Raw genomic sequence first — 20,222 nt, 5'->3', positions numbered from 1 at the left:
GATACACTGACACAGAAAGAACTTCAAAATGATGAAAGTAATCAAATGACATTTACACAACATTATAATAAGCAAACATTGGACCCACAGACATTCTCAATTACATCATATGTAATGCAGTGTTGCCAACTGAGCACAAAATGAAGATTTATTAAATAGCACGGAACCCAAACTATAACATCTAGAAATCTAATTATGAGTAGAACCATACCTGTGACGTCTTGATGTACAATGTTGCAAACGTTTGAAGATAGGCCCATATGAATTTCTATATAAAGTTTTGTGTGTTGTGTTTAATATTATTCTGATTTTCACTTCGGTAAAACTGCTTCGACACTGTGCTTCATCCTTTATTTTCGTACTTCAGTAATTATATTCTTGGTTGTGGTATCATATTTTGGTTTCAACTAGTTCGAATCGTGTACTGTATGCACTCTTCTACATCCAAGATTCATATAAGAATTCATATAGTTCTATCTTCAAACGTTGACAACACTGCACATCAAGACCTCACAGGTAGAATTATATTCATAATTAGATTTTCTGGATGTTATAATTTGTGTTCCGTGCCATTTAACAAATCTTCACTTTGTGACAACACTGCATTACATATTGTGTTATTGAGCATGTCTTGGGGTACAGTGCTTGCTTATTATACTCTTGTGTAAATGCCATTTTGATTACTTTCATCATTTTGAAGTTCTTTCTGTGTTAGTGTATCTTTTGCATTGCTATCTTCACATGATTCTAGATCCTTCTTTCCTCTGTATCTCCTGTGTTTCTGGGTGTCGGCCCGTAAAACTTTGGATTTCTCACTTTTCTTCACTTCTCTATCAATTGCACATTGTTTCGTTGGGCAATGCTACTATCAATATAAGATGTGTCCTTGTCAGACGCAGAGGTGGATCTACAAAGTAAAAAAAAAAAAAAAAAAAAAAAAAAAAAAAAAAAAAAAAAAAAAAGATTGTCAGTCAGAAATATATAAATTACGTATTTCTGTCATTCAGAAAACTGGGGGCCTATGCTAGATCCGCCACTGTTCAGACGAAACAATGCCACACGATATAGGTTTACCAGTGACTTATAGATAATAATTCTTCAGGGGTGATTTCATGTAACTATGCACTTTTGCACACGTCGATATTTTAAATAATAATACTACTTAAACGTGTTACTTCCCACAATTTATTCCCATTATTGTCTCTGTTACCAATACGACCAAGCTCAATTTCGAAAGGTAAACTATTCGATCCTCTACCCTTTCAAAGTAATTTGATTTGATTTTCAGTTTAGAGTCCCTTTTCAGCAGTGGGGGTATATGAGACATAGACTTACAGCTTAACGTGGGATCCGAACCACATGAGTTACCACCGGGAATCGAACCCGGGTCTCTCACGCTAAGACGAGTGTGTCCTCTCAAGGTATTAAATTATGATATTTGTTCTGAGACAGGCAGCTTCTTCTGAAGGAACACTATTTAAAATAATTGTAAAAATTACTCTGTTTCTTCAAGACTTTCGAGACAAGACGAGATATTAACTACCCGTTTCGACTCTTCTTGTTTCTCGTCACAAAACTCAAAACAAAAAAGGCAAGACAGGATCTGTCTCGTCTCTTATCGAATTCCACAAAACACATATCGTTTGGAAGCTCGTCTTGTTTCAGAGGTGAGATCAGATGGCATTCGAAACGTGCTCTTCTTTCGGGCTCATCCTTAAGTGGAATCGACCTTTGGAGCAATCACACTTTAAATTAATCTACTGACAAGTAGGGTTGCCTACAAAATAAGGAATTTCTAGCTTCGTCTCGAGAACGAGACCAGACAAGAAGTTTTTCGAATCTCGTGGTTACTAATAGTTTACCGAAGACTTAGATTTTCAAACATTGTTTTAGTGTTACCGAGATTCATAGTATAAAAATTTTGTACGAATATAATGAAGAGATTTTATCATCGTTTAAAGAAACACAAGTCATTTCGCACTATGGTCTCAGTTCGTTAGTTTCAATTCGTTGAATTAATTAAAGGAGTTATGTTTTAATTCCTAAATAGATTAAAGATTTATTGAATCTGAGTGGCAGTATAGTGGTTATATTTTACATAACTAACTCTATGGCCTATGCAACCTGGAGGTTCAATGTCGCGTTCACAAAAGCTCTCCACTGACTTCTATCCTTATCCAATTGGATCCAGTTTCTACTTTGTATTCCTATTTCTGCGAGATCCATCCTAATATTGTCCTCCCATCTGCGCCTAGGTCCTGCTAATGGTCGTTTTCCGATTGGTCTTCCAGTCAAGACTTTGAAAGCGTTTCTACTTTCTTCCATCCTAGCTACATGACCCGCCCACCTAAGCCTCCTAGACTTGACGACCCTAACAATGTTGGGTAAACCATATAACTTATGTAGTTCCTCGTTATGAAGTTTCCGCCATTCCCCATTCCCGTTCCTCTTGGGTCCGAATATTCGTCTCAGGATCTTGTTCTCAAATACTTTCAGTCTATGTTCTTCCCTCAGAGTAAGTGATCATGTTTCGCAACCATAGAGAACAACAGGCATGATTATCGTTTTGTATATTTTAAGCTTCAAATTTCTCGACAGAATTCGCGACAACAAGAGATTTTACATATTTAATGCTAATTGAGGTTAATATGTCTAAGAATGAAATTCCAATAAATATACATTTATTTGATTATAAATCATTACTTGACAAAACAAATACAATTGAGGCAGACATTTTCAACACGACTATTGATTGAGTAAATAAGTAAACTTATTTTGTCTTCTTTCTTAAAAGACATTAATCTGAATATTTTGAACAAGAATATTAGTCTGAATATTAAAACAACTTTATGAAATTACAAAACTGATCGTTGATAGGCCTGTTAAAAGACCTCCATGAGAATATGTAAAAATATATTCTCGAAATAAGACAAATTCAATTATAGAAAAAAGGTTAACTTACACACAGAGTTCCGAGCTGACTTGTGAGTGAATTCTCATTTCTCGTAGATATTGAAAACTGACTTTAGCAAGTAGTCCTTCCCGTCTTCTGTTTCTTGCCCTTTCTGATAATTTTGGGAAGTATTGATATAAGAATTCTATAACACTTTCACTGGCTTGAAATACACAAACAACTCACGCATCCTTATGGACTATTTTGAAGATGTTTATGTATTGAAAGTTTCTATATTTTAAAAATAAATCATGTTCGTAAGTCTTTCAGTTCCTGTACACTCATGTACAAAGGTTTATAATACTTAAAAGATACAATAAAAATGTTAATATTTCATAGATATAGTAAATGTTTTAACGTTACTTAACACACTATACTCTAAGAGTAAATACGATTTAAACGTTGTTACATAATTACATTCGTAGGCTTCTCGAGACGCGGAAGAATTATCGAGACTTCTAGATAAAACTAAGAAAACGGTCAGGGAATAAATTCTGTACATAAATTTACAAAAACATGATGAGAAATGCTTTTTCGAAAACCGAGACGAGACGAGAAATAATTCTTCTTTAGTCGAGACGTGATTAGACTTAGACAAAGAAATACGAGACGAGACGAGGCAACCTTATTTCTCGCCTCGCTTCGTAAGTAACATTACTGTCGAGGCTGTTGACGTCATTCTGTAATCCATGGCAGATGGAGGTGAGATAGTGTGGTGGGGAACGCCTCCAAACACTCTGAGAATGGATTTTTCGTAACATTTTTGTGCGGCTGGTAATTGTTCGGGATTCAAATCCCAGTCGTCGTTCCGAACTCATGTTAACAATAGGACACGTCCTTCACACAAAGTATTGGAATAACTAAAAGCAGCGTCATTGTGTCTATAATCAGTTCTAAATACAGGATGAATAAACTTTAAATTACTACACTTTAGATGGTATTATTTGTCTGTTTTTGCCGTACGCGCCTTTGGCGTGGGAGACCCGGGTTCGATTCCCGGCGGGAGCTCATGTGGTTCGGATTCTACGTTAATAAGTAGGTCCACGTCTCATATAGCCTCGCTGCTGAAAGGGACGCCAAACTAAAATCAACTCAACTCAACTCTGTTTTTTTCCCTCAATTTTTCGCCACTAAAATTTTCCTTTCCGAATATGTGCTTTAATATACGCTCGTAAACGCAACTTTTTACGTATATGGTAGTTATAACATAATTACAGAATGCGTATGTATCTGAGATTTTAGTTTGTTTCCTAACCAGTTGTTTTGGAAATAAGAATTCTGCCCAACTGATAATAAGGAAGGCAGAGCGGAAACTCGTCTTCCTGTTTTCAAACGCTGCGAAGTAACAACTCGTGTGAGACACAAAATGACCAATTCAATGCAGCACATCTATTTGTATCTCTCCACTATAGCAGCTTTACTCTTCTTGTGGTTAAGCAGCACACTATTAAGTGGAAATAAGGAGTTTTTATATAGTGCACCTTATAATGGAGGTAAGTGGGTAGAAATAATTTTCCTCTTAACTGTTATATAAAGTCGTGACTGCGTCTGATTTGCTTCCTTGTTTAAAACCGAAGGTATGATGGCTGTTCATGTCTAATTAATAAATACACATGGTTTCTGTTCGCTTGGTCCAGGCTTCGATTCCCGTTTGATTTCTTCCCTCTGATTCTCACAGTGGCGTATTTACGATTTTGTTTCGGGAGGGGCTTTGCTAACTTTCGGGGGGCAGCTTTGCTTGAAAATGTGAAAATTCTGCAAGATATTTAATATAATTTACTATAGTAAGTAAGATTTCGGGGGGGGCTTAAGCCCGGAAGCCCTCCCCCCTAAATACGCCACTGGATTCTCATCTCACTTTACGCAGCTAAATCCGTCCCATATACCTTCGGTACTGAAAACAGACGATGAATTTTAAAAAATAACAATCAACCAACTGAGGTTATGAGAGCGAGACGCACTATTATTGTGCGATAAATTCATTAATGTGGTTTGAATTTGAGATGTATTTCGAGTAAAGTTAGTACTGGAAGACAGGGCTCTATTTATAACTGTACGTAAACTGTTTTCATACTATTGGGTTGGTGGGAATATAATGTCCCCTTTGACTGGGACATTTACTACAGTAGGTCGCAAAAAGCAATCACAATGTTCTTTTCCCAGCAATGGAAAATGAACGGATCATTTGCATTTCATTTATCCAATTTCGTTTCCCTGAAACATTGCGAAAGTGAGGCTTGTGGGATCGACTAAGCTCATATTCGTATGATCTTCTCAGGAATACCATGGAAGGGAATCCTGGGGAAACTATTCGTGTCATTTCAGGTAAGTTTGGCATACACCATACTACTGTCGTTTGTCGCTCCGTGCAATCAGAAAGATGACAATGTTGCTCTCATATATGTCACATGAGTTGATCCCGCCAACATAGATTGCCGGCTGGAGGTGTGCAATTCTGTGAGTTTAAGGAATAATCGGGGAAGTTTCCTGCATCCTATCATCCTGAAGAACGTTATTCTTTTTAGATCGATTTTAGATTGGTATGTGCCTCATCTATGAAAATATTACAATTAAACAAAAATAGAAATTTTAAAAATTAATCAAACTTTTGGGCTATCTTATTAACCGTACTACCGTTATTGATTGTAGTGTCATAATGAAAAGCTTAATGACAATGAGTTTCAGGCAATTTATTCCGTTCCCGATCGCCAAACGTTTCAACATGACAACGATTATGAATAGATTAGATAAGTTTAGTTTAGATTTAGTTTCGTTCACTTATTTATTAGATATGTTTGTCTTGGAGGACCTTAAAGGAACTTAACTCAATTTCAGATTATTCTCATACATTTTTACGCTTACAAAGAAATTTGTTTCCATCTATTTTCTAGAAAATTAGGCCTGAATTTTTATACCCATTCATATCACCTTTTTCAGATCAATAAGTTCTATTTATTGCTAATCCTATATGTCTCATCTTTAGACATTTTTTGTTAAACGCTAATGATATTGCATAAATATTCTGATTACGGAAAAAGAAATCTCAGATGATTTTTGCTTGAGCTCCAAAACTCATTAATATAGAAAACGTTTTTCAAAGAAGGAAAAGAAAAGTTATATATTTATTCTTACAAAAACATGAATGTAAGAATAACATTAGTGTACTTTGCCATATTCTACAAATGACATATAATACTATTACTGTAATGTAAAATTTTAGTTATTGCGTAATCAATAGATTTAAGTTCAGTGGTGGTTCTATAATGTAGTCACAAAGTCACGTGCTCTCCCAATTCATATAAAAATAATTAAGAAAATATACTGAATTTTTTTGTATGTGAATAAGGAACATCCGAAGAAAAATAAAATAGTTATTTTAATATGGGATTTGTAGCCCTAATTCATATCTATGAAGGATTTGGCAACATAGTGTAAGTCATGATGCTTGAAGTTACTCTCTGTTCACATGTTCTGGCTTGGATCTTTCTAGTGATCACCTGCCTCATAGAGCAGCCTTTTAAACTTCTGCCCTTACGGAGATTATAGTTTAGCGCTGTCCATATCGATTTTTCGGAAAACCGAAAATCAATTGTTAAGAAAGTTTAAATTTAAAAAAATCCGATTTCTGGTTTTCGGTTTCGAATAATGTGAATTAGAACAAAAATAATTTTAAAACTAGGAATTATGTACATAAACAGAAATAGTTTGTTGGCATGTCTGAACGTACTTAGTTTGTGTTACAAAGTGGATATACGGTAGTAATGTTTTGCAGCACAAAAACCAGTTATATTCAATGCATAGTATGAGCTCCTTCGTGACTAAGAGGTTAGCATACGCGCCTTTGGCATGGGAGAACCGGGTTCGATTTCCAGCGGGAGCTCATGTGGTTCGGATTCCAGGTTAACCAGTAGGTCCCGTCTCATATAGCCTTAATGCTGACAGGAACTTTAAACTCAAAATCAACTCAACTCAACTCAATCCATAGTATGATCGTTCCTTGAGTAAAATGTGTCTATGAGACTCTCCTCTAGTGTGCGCGAGAGCCGTGGTTTGAGTCCTGAGCCTGCTACATTAGAACTTAATGACTACATATACCTAACATTAACTACATCACAACATTAATATTGTACTTGCATGAAAAGATACTGTATGGTTTAAAATAAAGGACAGGGAAACCAGAAATACAATTTGAAGACTGATTGCCTGGTTGAGCAAGAATGAGAGTTTTAGAACACACTCTGTACGAAGGTCATTTAACTCGACCTGTAATGTAAAATAAGTAAAACGTAATAAATATGTCATTTTTGGTATGGCAAATAGCCGCTCCCCCGAAAATCTGCCCCTCCTTTGCCCCCCTAAGAACTTAAAGCTGGCGTCTTCACTATGGGAAGATCCTACGAGCTTGGATTGAAACATCAGTCGAGTGAATGGCTCCACGACCAAGAAAGCTTAGGCAAGAGCCAGCAAATGTGAAGGTGATGATAATGTCATACGACCACGAAGGCATTATCCTGCCACATCAAGTTTCACTGGGCGTTACCGTCAATGCTGCATACTATGCTTACCTCAGTCACCATTTGCGACCAGCATTGCGGCGCAAACATCCACTTCTCCTGGAGTATGGACTAATTCTCCTACACGACAATGCCAGATGCCATACAGCCAATCCAGTACAGACTCTGTTTCGACGATGAGGTTGGGAGGTATTGGAACACCCGCCGTACTCCCCGTATATGAGCCCCTGCGATTTTGATCTTTTCCCAAAAGCGAAAGAACCTCTCAGGGGCAAACTTTTCAGAGATATTCCCAGCATTGTTCGTGCCTTAGGGTGCACTGTCAACACCCTCTCACAAAGTAGGGCCATGGTGGAAAAACTACAAGGTGGTTGCATGCGCATGTCGTCTGGAGCGCTGTCGTGGCTGTGACGTCATCTGGTTTGCAAGAGACAACGGGAAACGGCGCGGCTTTAAGTGACAAGTGGAAATTCTTTGTTACTTTGTTCTTTTAAATGATATCGAGAATGCCTAACTGTGCAGTGTACGGCTGTAGTAATTATTACATAAAAACTAAGGGAACTAATATAAAATACTTTAGATTTCCTCAAAAAAGGGGGAATGTCTCCAGAAATGGATTTTAGCTTGCAGGTGACAGGACAAAATAAACCTAAAATATGGTACATAAAAGTAATAAATAAATGCAATGTTAAATGAAATTATAAAAAAGCGATTTCATTATGTAGCTTCTTTTTAGTATTAATAGTATGTAATAATAGTATATAGAGCTACATTAGCTTGTGTTGATTCTGCATACAAAAATCCAATAGTACGATTTAAAAAGACGAATTTTGGGGCAAGACCCGGATTCGAAATCATGAGGGAGGGGAACCGACAGAGGTTATCATTTCTATCATTTCCTTCTACATAAGATATTGATATAAATTTTTCCCCACAGAGGCAGGCATGTAACTCGAGAAGGGAGGCACGATGATCTAGGAGGCTTACCTCCCTCGAGTTTCGCGAATGGAAAGCATTGAACGCGTTAAAGTAGTTCAGGTCCCATTTCATTCTGGAGGTCTGCATTCCCTGTAGCCTCGGTGCTAAAACGGGACGTTGCACTTCAAATTAACTAACGAATGGAAGGTTCGTAATAACGATTAACGGTCACAAAGATATATAACAATGTATTAGATCAAGAGAATAAAGTATCCACCTACCATGTCAGGGCGGTATTGTCGGGGTATTTTTACACTCAGATTTTGAAATTTTTGTTCATTTTAATCATAACTTTGGATAATTTACTTTGGATACATATTTAGGGGTTCCCTCCAGAATTACAAAATTAAGAATAACTGCAGTAAATTTAAAAATATGATAGATTCTCAACTAATCAAGGAAGCACGGTGGCTCAGTGGCAGAAGGCTCACCTCTGGTGCAAGGGGTACTGGTCCGCTTCTCGGTCAAGTGAATTTCTGGTGGACAACATCGTGTCCGTGAGTTTCTCGGGGCACTCCTGCATTCTCACTCCACCAAATTCCACATAATCATTCATTTGCATTTATCTTTTGTCTTCTTTAGTCCACGGGACAGAAAAGAGAAAACTTATCAAGAAAATTAAGAAAATTATGTAATTTTATGGTTTATATGTTTTCTAGTCTAGCTGTAACACCCCTACATCGTCTTCACCTACGCTTAATACTTTGTTTCTTGCTTGAAATAGTCATGTTGCAATTTCTTTGTTTGAGGTGCTTTGTATATATATATTTATTTCTATATATTTTTAGAACACAATAGTATATGTAACGTTTTATTTCGTACAAATGTTTAATAATACAGTTTGTTATGGCGTAAATTTTGACACTAATATTCAGAGAACTGTCAGTTTTACCAACAACTGTCACTGTTCAGATACAAATTCTATAAATAAGCGATCAGCGACTTCAAATAAGATGATTTTTTATAAATCAAAAATAAAAACGATGTTTAAGATATTAAATACATGCGTCCCTGCTCGATAACGTTTTTAACCTCCCCTGAGATTCTGACGAAACTTACATGGGAGCAACCTATTAAAAAAAAAAAAAAAAAAAAATCTGTCCAAGCATAAGGAAAATATACGTACGTGCATTTCTGTTTACGAAAACCATGAATTTTCCCTTGAGATATTCTCAAAATTTATATGGGGTCATCAGTAAAGAATTCTCTTTCAAGCAAAATAATAATAATAGTAAATAAAAACCGATCAATGTGTTACGAAAATATACTTGAGCATACATAAATATATGATAATGAAATGCATTAACGACACACTGTGTTATAGATTATTCAGGCCTATACATACTCGAGTGTATTACTTCAGATGTTTAAAGAAGAAAAGAAAGAAAGAAAGAAAGAGAAAGCAGAAAATGTAGTGAGTAATATTGGCTTGTTCAAGATTCAAAGTTGTTTAATATGAACTGATATTGCTGTTTCTTTTGCTATTGTAAATATCTTCCTTTGAATTCACTTAGCTTAAGCATTGATTACATTACGTTTACATAATGATTGTTTGTACTCAAATTTAAAAGATCACTATAAATAGAAGAGAAGTTTGCGTGTAAGATACCAGCGAGCAAGCGCTTGTTTAAAGTTCATCTGACTCTCGCTGGCCACGTCTGAGACCAAGATGACGTCATGCGCCAGAGCGACAAGAATGTAGCACTGCATTGCATCCACCTTGTAGTCTTTCCACCATGAGTAGGGCTTTGACAGGTATTCGACGATCACCAGACATCTGGCGAAGGGTTCAACAGGCTGGCGGAGAGTACATCGAAGGACTGTAAGCTTCTTGAGGTGAGTGATTCACTACATTCCATTTCATATCTATGTTGCCACTTCGAGTTAAATGACCCTCGTAGCTACGAGTAGATCTATCTTAGATCCATAACAAAACTCCGTCATTTTTCTTGAAAACCCTAATGCTAAGTCAATAATATATCAATTGAACAATGGTGGCTCAACATGTATGTTATTTCTCTTTATTTAACAAATCACATTAAACTCAAACGCCACTCAAGATTTTAATGGTACCATTAAAATTTTCTGAAAGGAATCCTAGTTGCTCTATTGTTTGTAAGGATGTTCTGTTCTATATGAAATATATGGCAAAATTGATTTCTAAAAAAATGTTAGCTGTAATTTAAGTTAGTTCGATTATCTCATTTCATGTTTTTCCATATGAACTAGGTATCAGGAATATTTTGGAAACAAGATTCTAAAAAATATCTGTGTAATTATTTTATACTCACTGATATACTGATTTCGTAACACAAAATTACAAAAAAAAAAAAAAAAAAGCACGTACAGAATTGGTTTCTGCACAAGTCATGTGTAAACGCATTTGCGTATGCGTAAAAGCTAGTTTCCATTTTCAAAATTAGTATAAGTTTAGAAACCGGAACACTGGTTTTGCATTTTGAAAGCAAAACACCGACCTCGCTTTTCAAAACCGAAATTACAAACCGATTTTCAGATGTTGGTTCTTTCAAAAACCGAAAACCAAAAGTGTCATGAAATGTGAACGGTGCTAATTGTAATCACACATTATATATATTGAAAAAGGGAATAAGTTTCAGTCAGCAGACGGGATCACGGAGAAAGAAGATGTAAGGTAGAGTCTAAGCTTTGTGGCTGTTCTGACCCACTTAACCCGAGCAAAATAACATGTACTTTCCCCATTTCTCCTACACACATAAGAGAACGACTCATATTCTATCAAAGACGAGAAGAATCCACAATAGAATTTCGAATCATTATTTGTTTGGAACGCTCAAATTCAAATTATTATGAAGGGGTAAAAACGGAAACACTTAATTACAATTTGGGAATTTAATAACACCTTAGGTGTGTTACAAAACTTTCTTTTCAAGTATTTAATGAATGAATAAATATTCTTAAACCTCTTTTATATTTATTTATCACTGAAATATTATTATAAAATCAAATATGAGATACCACAGACAAATATGTATGTGTTGCAATTGTAATTTAAAATCATAAAATAACTAGAGAAATATCAATTATTGTCAATTCGTATAGGGTGAGTCTAAGGCGGAGAACAGAACTTCCTTGGATCTAAAGAGTTGGCGTACGAGTCTTTGACATGGAAGACCCGGGTTAGATTCATGGCGAAAGCTTATGTTGCTCGGAATCCACGTTAAATAGTAGGTCCACGTATCATATAGCCTCGTTGCCTAGAGGGACACTAAAATAAACTGAAATGAAATGAAGCGGGAAATACTTAGGGAGGTAAGTAAATTCGATCCCCGGTAGACTTGCGGAACTGTGTGCATATTTTGAAACTTACTCATGCGTATATGTTTTTGCAAACGCATCTTCGGCATAGGATTAGCGAGTTCGATTTTGGACAGAAGCACGTGTGATTCAGAGTTGTCAAAAAAAAAAAAAAAAAAAAAAAACAGTAAATCTACGTTTTGGTGCAGAAAATGAATGCTCGAATGATTTACTCATTTACTTTAGAAACGATCGAAATTATGCGCATACTTGTTTGATGCATCATGAAAATATGATATCTCTATCTTAGAAGTAAATAAATAAATACATGATAACCGAAGCTGGTGAACTTTGCAGTATTAAACCTATTTAGTTTTGTAATCTAACGAGTTTCGCAGAATCAGTTGAGAAAGGAGCACATTGGCTCAGTGTTAGAGCGATTATCTCGGTGCGAGGGGTCCCTGCCCAAGCGAGCTTTTGGTCAGTAGGTTTTCTCCAGGTATTCCTGTTTATTCCCACATTCTCATTCCACCGATTATTGCATAATTCACTTTCATTAATTCATGTCTCCTTTCGCCTATAGGGCAGTAGCATGGAACAAACAACTACAAATCTCATTTTATTTACAGAATCGACTGATAAATTTAAATAAATAGTTTCAGTAGGTTGTCAACATCAATTCTTGGATAATTTGCATTCTTTATGCTAAATAAAGTATGTAAAGATAAGTTAAATAATTATGTATTTAAGACATAAATACAATGGCATATTTGTACTTAATATAAGAAATTAAACAATGCCTTGAAACATCACTGAAAGACCCAAAGCCAAGGAATGATTTTGATTACATGGTCTTACCACAGGCTCCGGAAAATGTGAGATCACATACAAAATGAATCTATTTAATAGTTGACTACAAACTTAATATTCTGCATGAAAATAAGAACTTTAAACATTTCTTTATGAATACAATATATTATATAATAAATTTGAGCATATGTATTGCACAGAATGATTGATTAAATATATTTGGAGTGCAAGGGATAGATTTTAGAAATTTAGAACGCATATGATTTTATGGTAATGGACTCGGCGATTGCTCAACATACAATCTTTTCGCAGATAATTAATTCTACACTGTGCTGGTTTTGATAATAGTTATCACCAGTCTGTGCGTGCATAGCACGTACAGTTCGTTTCCTTTGTGTTATTGAATAGTAAGCTCAATTGATGTTCCTTTTTTTGTTCTTTTACAAAGTATCCTATCAAAATATTTAAACTTTGAATAGAATTGTTTTCATCTTTCTCTTCAAACATAAAGGTCGCCTTGCACAATCATTTCAATCTTAGACAGTAGCAATCAAACGTATAGACTGACATCTGGTATTCCTCTGCTATGGCAATCCAGCACAAGAGAACTACTCCTTGTTCTCCTCCTTTCGCCTTCTTTGAATTCTTCACTCAACGAATCAACACAGCAGCGGTTCCACAAAACATACTTTCTGTATTATATTACAAGTGCAATATAAATTATAATAGTACAGGACTACAAGTTGTGAAATAGAACTGTTGCTGCTGTCTTAGGCTTCGTACAATGTCTCAAAATTGATTTTAGCTTATTGTTAAATACTTCAATGTGAAAATAAAATCAGTAATATAGGCTACGTATATCCAGGTAGATTAGGCCTTTCAGATGGGAAAAAATGAGTTTTCTCGTCCTAAATGTTTGAGACACCCCATCTAGCTGCATGACATGTTTGTATGTCGTAACATACTGCTTGGGAAAGCCTGGTTTAATGTATTCTATAGAAAATTAAAACATGGAGCAATCAAATTGTTTTATTTTTTATATATTCAAAGGTCTTATGATGATGTGTTTCATCATAATTTTTTTTCCACTTTCATACATGGCTGGACTTCTAAAGTTCAAGATTAGTTATTTGGGTTGTTCGTATTCCTTGGAAAATCACAGTACACTCTCGCTAAGAAATGACTGGGTTTTCAGAATGATTTTCTTTTCTCTTTATAACCTTTCCGTTCAACTCACCATCAGAGTAGAGAGGTGGACAGACTCTGTGCTCGTGTGTTTTCTCGGTGTTCTCCCGTTTCCTCCCACTTTCTTCATTCAATTCTCATCATCACCGTCTCCTTTAGCCTAACCGGCATAACCGTGGACATAAAATTAAAGATTTCATTTTTTCATTTTCGTAGTTGAGATTTTGAAGTATAGTCAAGTAATTGTCACGAATTAGTTATTTCAATCGTGGCACTTAAAGGAGAGAAACCGAGATGTGTTCGAGAAATTTCAGTCTTATTTTTTTAAAAAAGAAAACCTCTCAAAAAGCATTCTAGTTAAAAAAAAGTATAAGTAAAATGTAAATACAATTAAGTTACACTAATCTAGAAATTTCGCTAATTAGGCACCCTTCTGTGTAAGAAATGACCAGATTATCAATTTCGATGTAACCTCTATGATATAGCTATTATTAGCCAAAGATCAAGGGAAATACAACTTTCCAGATACCTTATCAAGTTCAATGCAGACATTTCTCTAACAAATCAAAATCAAGTCCTACTCAATTATTTATACAGTTACGGTTCGCTTTTACAATCCAAAATTTCAGTCTCATCAGTAGATATGGTTTCAAGATGAGACTACACGAGACAGCATACACTCTGTATCTCGTTTTGGTCGACAAATAGAGGTTTTGGTCTCGCCTCGACTCGAAATCGTCGTTTCGATTAAAAGATGCTGCTCTCGGTCTCAATCTCGCGGATCAAGTTTACATAATTTATGGAAAAATAATAATTTGTTGAAATAAAATTTATGTAAAATTAAAAATATATAAGTAATACCATCTTACAGTTGTAGTTTCCTCTGTAATTACAAGATACAATCTCCTACTTAAGAGTTCATATTTTTCTCATATAGTACATAAATTAATAATTAAAGAACACAGCTTTCTTTACAGCCTAAAGCTGTAATGGAATTACAAACTATGCAAATTCAATACTCAAGCTTCAAGTAGTACATCTATAACCACTTCAATAGAGAAATAAGATCAATGATATATCCTGTTCCCCCTGACACTGAATATATATTTAAAGCACATTACTCGCTATATTGAATTCTTCCTGCCATGTGAAAATAAGTATTGAAACCGGGAATACTAGTAAATTTCAATCACTTTAGTTTTGGTAGATTTTGTGATAGGTGGTGATAAGTTCTCTTGTAACGTTGAATCGATCTCCTCGCCCCCCCCCCCCCAAAAAAAAAGGTTCTTTCTATCTGTTACCATTTTGGTTTTACGGCGACGAATATTAAAACTGGAAACAGTTGATTTCTACCAAACAGTTTGAGAATAAGGGATTAACAGAGGAGATGGAATCTACTTTTAGGACGCTGAATTCGCCAAAAAAAAAAAAAAAAAAGCTTTATGATATTTATATTTTCCGTTCTTGCTTTACGGGAATCAGTATTGAAACCAAAAGTACTAGTAAATTTCAACCACTTCCCGTTTTGGTAGACTATTCCTGATGTAATAATACGTTCTCTCGAGACACTAAATCGATTGCAAAAAAAAAAAAAAAAAAAAAAAGCTTTTCGCTATCTGTTTGTTGAATGGATATATATGCTGAAACCGGAAATGGTTAATTTCTACCACTTCCAGTTGGAAAAAAGAGGTTTGACGAAACAGATGAAGTCTACTCTTGGGATATTGAATTAATGAAAAGAAAAGCGTTTCTCGATATCTTCTACCGTTTTGCTCTATAAAAATCACCATTTAAACCGGAAGTAATAGTAACTAGAATCACTTCTGGTTTACGTAGAGTGTTGTTATAGTTATGATACGTTGGCTTGAGACGCTGAATCGTTGGCGAGAAACAGCCTCTCTTTATCTGTTACCGTTTTTGTTCTACGGTGGAATACGTTAAAACCAGAAATGGCTACTGATTTGAATAGACAGTTAACGGAGAGGATTAAACTTAACCCTTTAACGCGCCATTTTTCCGACGAAACTGATTTTTTTAAAATTTGGAGTGGTTTTTGTGTAAGAAACAAGGGATTTTTAAAAAGCAAATCATATGCGGTCTATGGGATATTTTATGGTGTCTGCGTATAGGGTCTATGCAAGTTGACATCTGCGAAGTCCACTAAAACCAGACAGAACCAATAAAACGCTACGAATGTCAGCGTACTTGTACTTTTGCACTCATTACACTTCTGTCTAACATTGAAAAAAAAAAAATCAACAGTTCAAAACGTGTCCACCTAAACGAGCAAAGAAAGCTCAAAGATTATAAGATGACAACTCCGCGTGCAGCAAGTAATACAAAAAGAGTCCAACGCTGGCTTACTATGACAACTAGCGGGAAATTCAGAACTTCATTAGTGAAAGGGCATCTTAGCTGATACGAAAAGCTGCTTTTCTATGTCCGAACTAGAAACTGCATGGTGCAATATAATTTCAAAGTAAACTTTGCACATATGCAAAGCTGCGCGCTAAGGAGTTAACTTTATCCTTAGGACGATAAATCGAGTAGAAAAAACGCTTCTCCATATCTCTTACCGTTTTTACTCTGATGCTTGTCGCCGAACAGACAACACAAGAACGCACGGACGGTTATAGCCGTTCTATAAGATTTCAAACAGTTATGCATATCATAGGATGAACTCTAGACGATTTTTCAGCAGAATAAAACTTACCAACTGCAAAAGATTGCCAAGAGACGACGTACATTTTGGCGCCATAAAATAAATTCGTTTCTCTTGGTTTTCTCAAGAACTACGCATGTCATTTTGTTTGTCTCGATGTTAGCTATCAATTGATGTACTTTTTTAAAAAAAATTTAGGACACCTACATCTCATTAAGCATACACTGTATACTGTCTCTTGCTTGTGTCATCAAATAAAGTTTGACCGTCAGTGTTAGATTCATCTTCATAAATTACGTGATTTTCCTACAACACACAATTTTTAAGTTTACAATAAAAAAAACATATCAGTTTTCTCAAAAACTGCACATGAGAATTCACACTGACCCCACATCACCTTTTTAAAATCTATGCATTGTTTGCATGTTTCAGCTTGGGATTTTTTTTTTTTTTTTTTGCTAAAAGTTTTAAAATAACCAGTACTTATTACTTGATGGTTTAATGAATATGGGACTTTTCTTTTAAACGTTTCAATAAATAATTAAAAGTCTTTAGTTAAATTGTGCCATATTTCAAAATATACAGTTGCTTCTTGGAAATACACTTCATCATTTAACTTAACTCGTGAAACAGAATCCAAAAATAAAATCATATTTTTACAGTACAACTCAGAAAATCGAAAAATTGAAGAAAAAATGCACTGGGAAGCATCTAATTTCCTACTTTTACACAAGACGACAGTAATTTTTGTGATCGGTTATCAGACGAAATAAAATATGTATGTTCCTGGTGTAGCTGCTCATTCGGTTATAGAAGCTTTCTTCCTGAGCTGCTACAACCCTCCAAGGTGATATTATAGTATTTTTTGTTACTGTCATTAAAGCTCTACGTATTTCATATATGTTTATTTTTGTTGAGACAAGAATTTTTATTTTAGAGACAATTCTAATAATATATTGTTTTGAGTACACTTTTGAACCAATCAGTATGGTGGATACTTATTTATTTATTGAACAAATTCCCAAATATAGCATAATTTTGGCATCAGAAACCATAACATCAATAGCGTCACCAAAGAGTATTATTTGGCCAGCATGCGTTTAATTGTTATGACAAACAGCGAGTAACTCAGAAAAATATTCACGTCAGTTGTTAGATGATTATAATATTTCGGTACTCTGTCAAAAAGAGAACTCTGTATAATTGCCAACCTAGGGAGGACAAAATGGAATAGATGGGTGTTCCGAGTTTTGCGGGAAGGGACACGTAAGGATAGTTCTTGAAGTAAGGTTTCTAATCTGAGGCCCCCTTTAACTACCTTAAAAAGAAATTTCAGGTCAGTGTTATTTCTGCCTACTTTCGGCGGATGGATATTAAGATATCGAAAGAGTTCTTCTTTAACTAATATTCGAAGTGCAGGAGAACGAAAGTGTACGTAACAATAAAGAAATTGAGAATAGAATCAAGTCTAGAGAAATGTGTAGGTGTTGTCATGGCCCGTATGGGAAAGTAGTGTTCGGTTTTAGGCGCTATTAGAGTTTTATTGAATGTTTCTAAAGATGCTACAGTCCGTAGTTCAGTGGATCGGTAAACAAGCCCCAATATACATATTGATTTCTTAAATCATGTTATAGAATTCTAACTGTTTATAACTACTATAGAGATTATATATATATATATATATATATATATATATATATATATATATATATATATATATATATATATATATATATATATATATATATATATATATATATATATATATATATATATATATATATACAACTACTATAAAGAATTCTAACTACATTTATTTCGAAACTTTGACTACTCTGTAAATTTGTATCCATCATACTCACACACACTCACTCTATGGCCTATGGAACCCAGAGGTTCAATACCGCTTTCACTAAAGCTCTCCATTGACTTCTATCCTTAGCCAACTAGATCCAGTTTTTACTTTGTATTCCTATTTCTGCATGATCCATCTTAATATTTTTCAATTAAATTTCCAGTTAAAACTTTGAAAGCGTTCCTACTTTCTTCCATTCTGGCTACATGACGTGCCCACCTGAGCCTCCTAGACTTAATGACCCTACCAATGTCTCTTAAACGGTATAAATTATGCGGTTCCTCGTTAAAAATTTTATCCATAGTTTCTAATTTTGGAAAAAAAATACACGAACATTACTGAAAATAGAATTAATATAACCAAATGTTAAAAGATATTAAGGTAGTGTTCGTAAGTGTTGACAGTATGCGTGCAGGGAAGACCGGGGACGATTGTAACGCGGGTCAATTGTAACATTCGCCATTACTGCTAGAAATGAGTTTCAAAATATCGTTTGTACATGTCATTTGAGTCACACATGCAAGATGTATGTGGGAAGAAAAAAAAAAGCGTCATTAGTAAAGCGTGGAAGACTGAACAAGGAGAAATGTAATTTTGACACAGATAAGTAAATTTTTAACTGACTTGTTTTTATTTGCCCTTAATAGATATGCGTTTACTGTAAACAAATACCCTGTGCGTGGTAATCAATGTTCTTTCCTTCACAACGTGGATATTGTGTTTGATGCTTTGACTCAATGTAATTATGATAAATAGTGGTATTTATCACTGACCGTTGAACTGGTACAAATGTAACATGGCGATCAGGGACGATTGTAACACGTTACAATCGTCCCAGACAAAGTTGTACTGAACCATTATCAAAATACGTGAACGAAGATAATACAATTGATGTAATTAATAAAATAATGTGCGTGTTGAGTATGTTTTCTGGGGGCCGCAAGTACGTAGGGGGTCACCCGACCCCCAAAAGATCCTTGGCGGCTTTAGTGTGTAATATATCATTATGGTTATTATACACAGTAAAAAATGGTTGTGTTAATTCAACTCAATTTTAACACAGGGCAGTGGTTCCAGCGTGACTACCACTATGCCGCGTTGTTTCAACACATACCCCGAGGTGTTGGCGTTTAATACAGGGTGTGTGTTACGTCTTTAATACACAACCGGTGTTGAGCCGTGCCGTAAGCGTTAATGAACCACAAAATTACTTTCTCAAAATATGTTAAATCACCTATATGCGTAATGTGTTTACATTATGCTGAGTTAAAAAAAAAACACTTTATACAAATAAAAAAAACTTCAGTGGCCGGGACAGGGCATGAACCATCAGCCTTACCATTACTAGCCGCGTGCTCTTCCGACTTGGGCACGAAGGCGATGAAGAAAACGTCGCTTGTAGAGGGATTAATTGTTGAGGTCTTTTGAATTTGCTCCTTTAAGCCGCGTATATTCGACGATAACCGTTCAGGATAAGATAAAATCTGCTTGCCATGTAATTTTATAACAAAATGACGATTGTCTATTTACTTTATTTTATAGTTCTTCTATATTCACTTTCAATTGATCGGCGACAGTTGCCATCTAATAAAGTTGATGCGTTTGTTGCTTCTAGTACACATTCGCTTAGAAAAAGAAGCAATAAATGCATCAAATGTGGGAGACAAAATTTTGCGTATACCTGGATTTGTTTAAGTATTTCTTTCTACTGTGTTTGTCTATAGCTTCAATTGATAAGCCTTTATAACTAGATGCCCAACATATTTGGCAATCGCGCAGAAAACAACACCGAAGATTCTACACTTGTGTTAATTTAACACACAGGTTATGTGTCCTTTCTACTACCGGTATTTGACAGACAACTCCAAATGGAGAGTGAGTTGTTCTAACCACTTGTTTGTGTTATATTTTAACGCAATGTGTTAACACATAGGCATGTCGTTAAAATAACACAACGATTTTTTACAGTGTAGGTATAGAAAAGACTTT

At 35.2% G+C, this 20,222-nt stretch overlaps 1 protein-coding gene across 2 annotated transcripts in view; it reads left to right on the top strand.

Annotated features, from left to right (window-relative positions):
• The first annotated feature begins 4,294 nt into the window (after positions 1-4,294).
• LOC145662038 (uncharacterized) overlaps positions 4,295-20,222 on the top strand; it is a 55,558-nt gene continuing 39,630 nt past the window's right edge. For both annotated transcript variants that reach the window (XM_081727372.1, XM_081727371.1), the window contains exon 1: positions 4,295-4,446. In XM_081727372.1, coding sequence (XP_081583498.1) covers positions 4,320-4,446 — 127 coding nt within the window. In that variant the 5' untranslated portion in view covers positions 4,295-4,319. The remainder of the gene's footprint in view (positions 4,447-20,222) is intronic.

Source organism: Thermobia domestica, chromosome 10 (genome assembly GCF_964235325.1).
Source record: "Thermobia domestica chromosome 10, izTheDome1.hap1.1, whole genome shotgun sequence".
Lineage (NCBI taxonomy): Eukaryota > Metazoa > Arthropoda > Insecta > Zygentoma > Lepismatidae > Thermobia > Thermobia domestica.
Note: the sequence above shows the minus strand (reverse complement) of the source record. Positions and strands in the feature narration are given on the sequence as shown.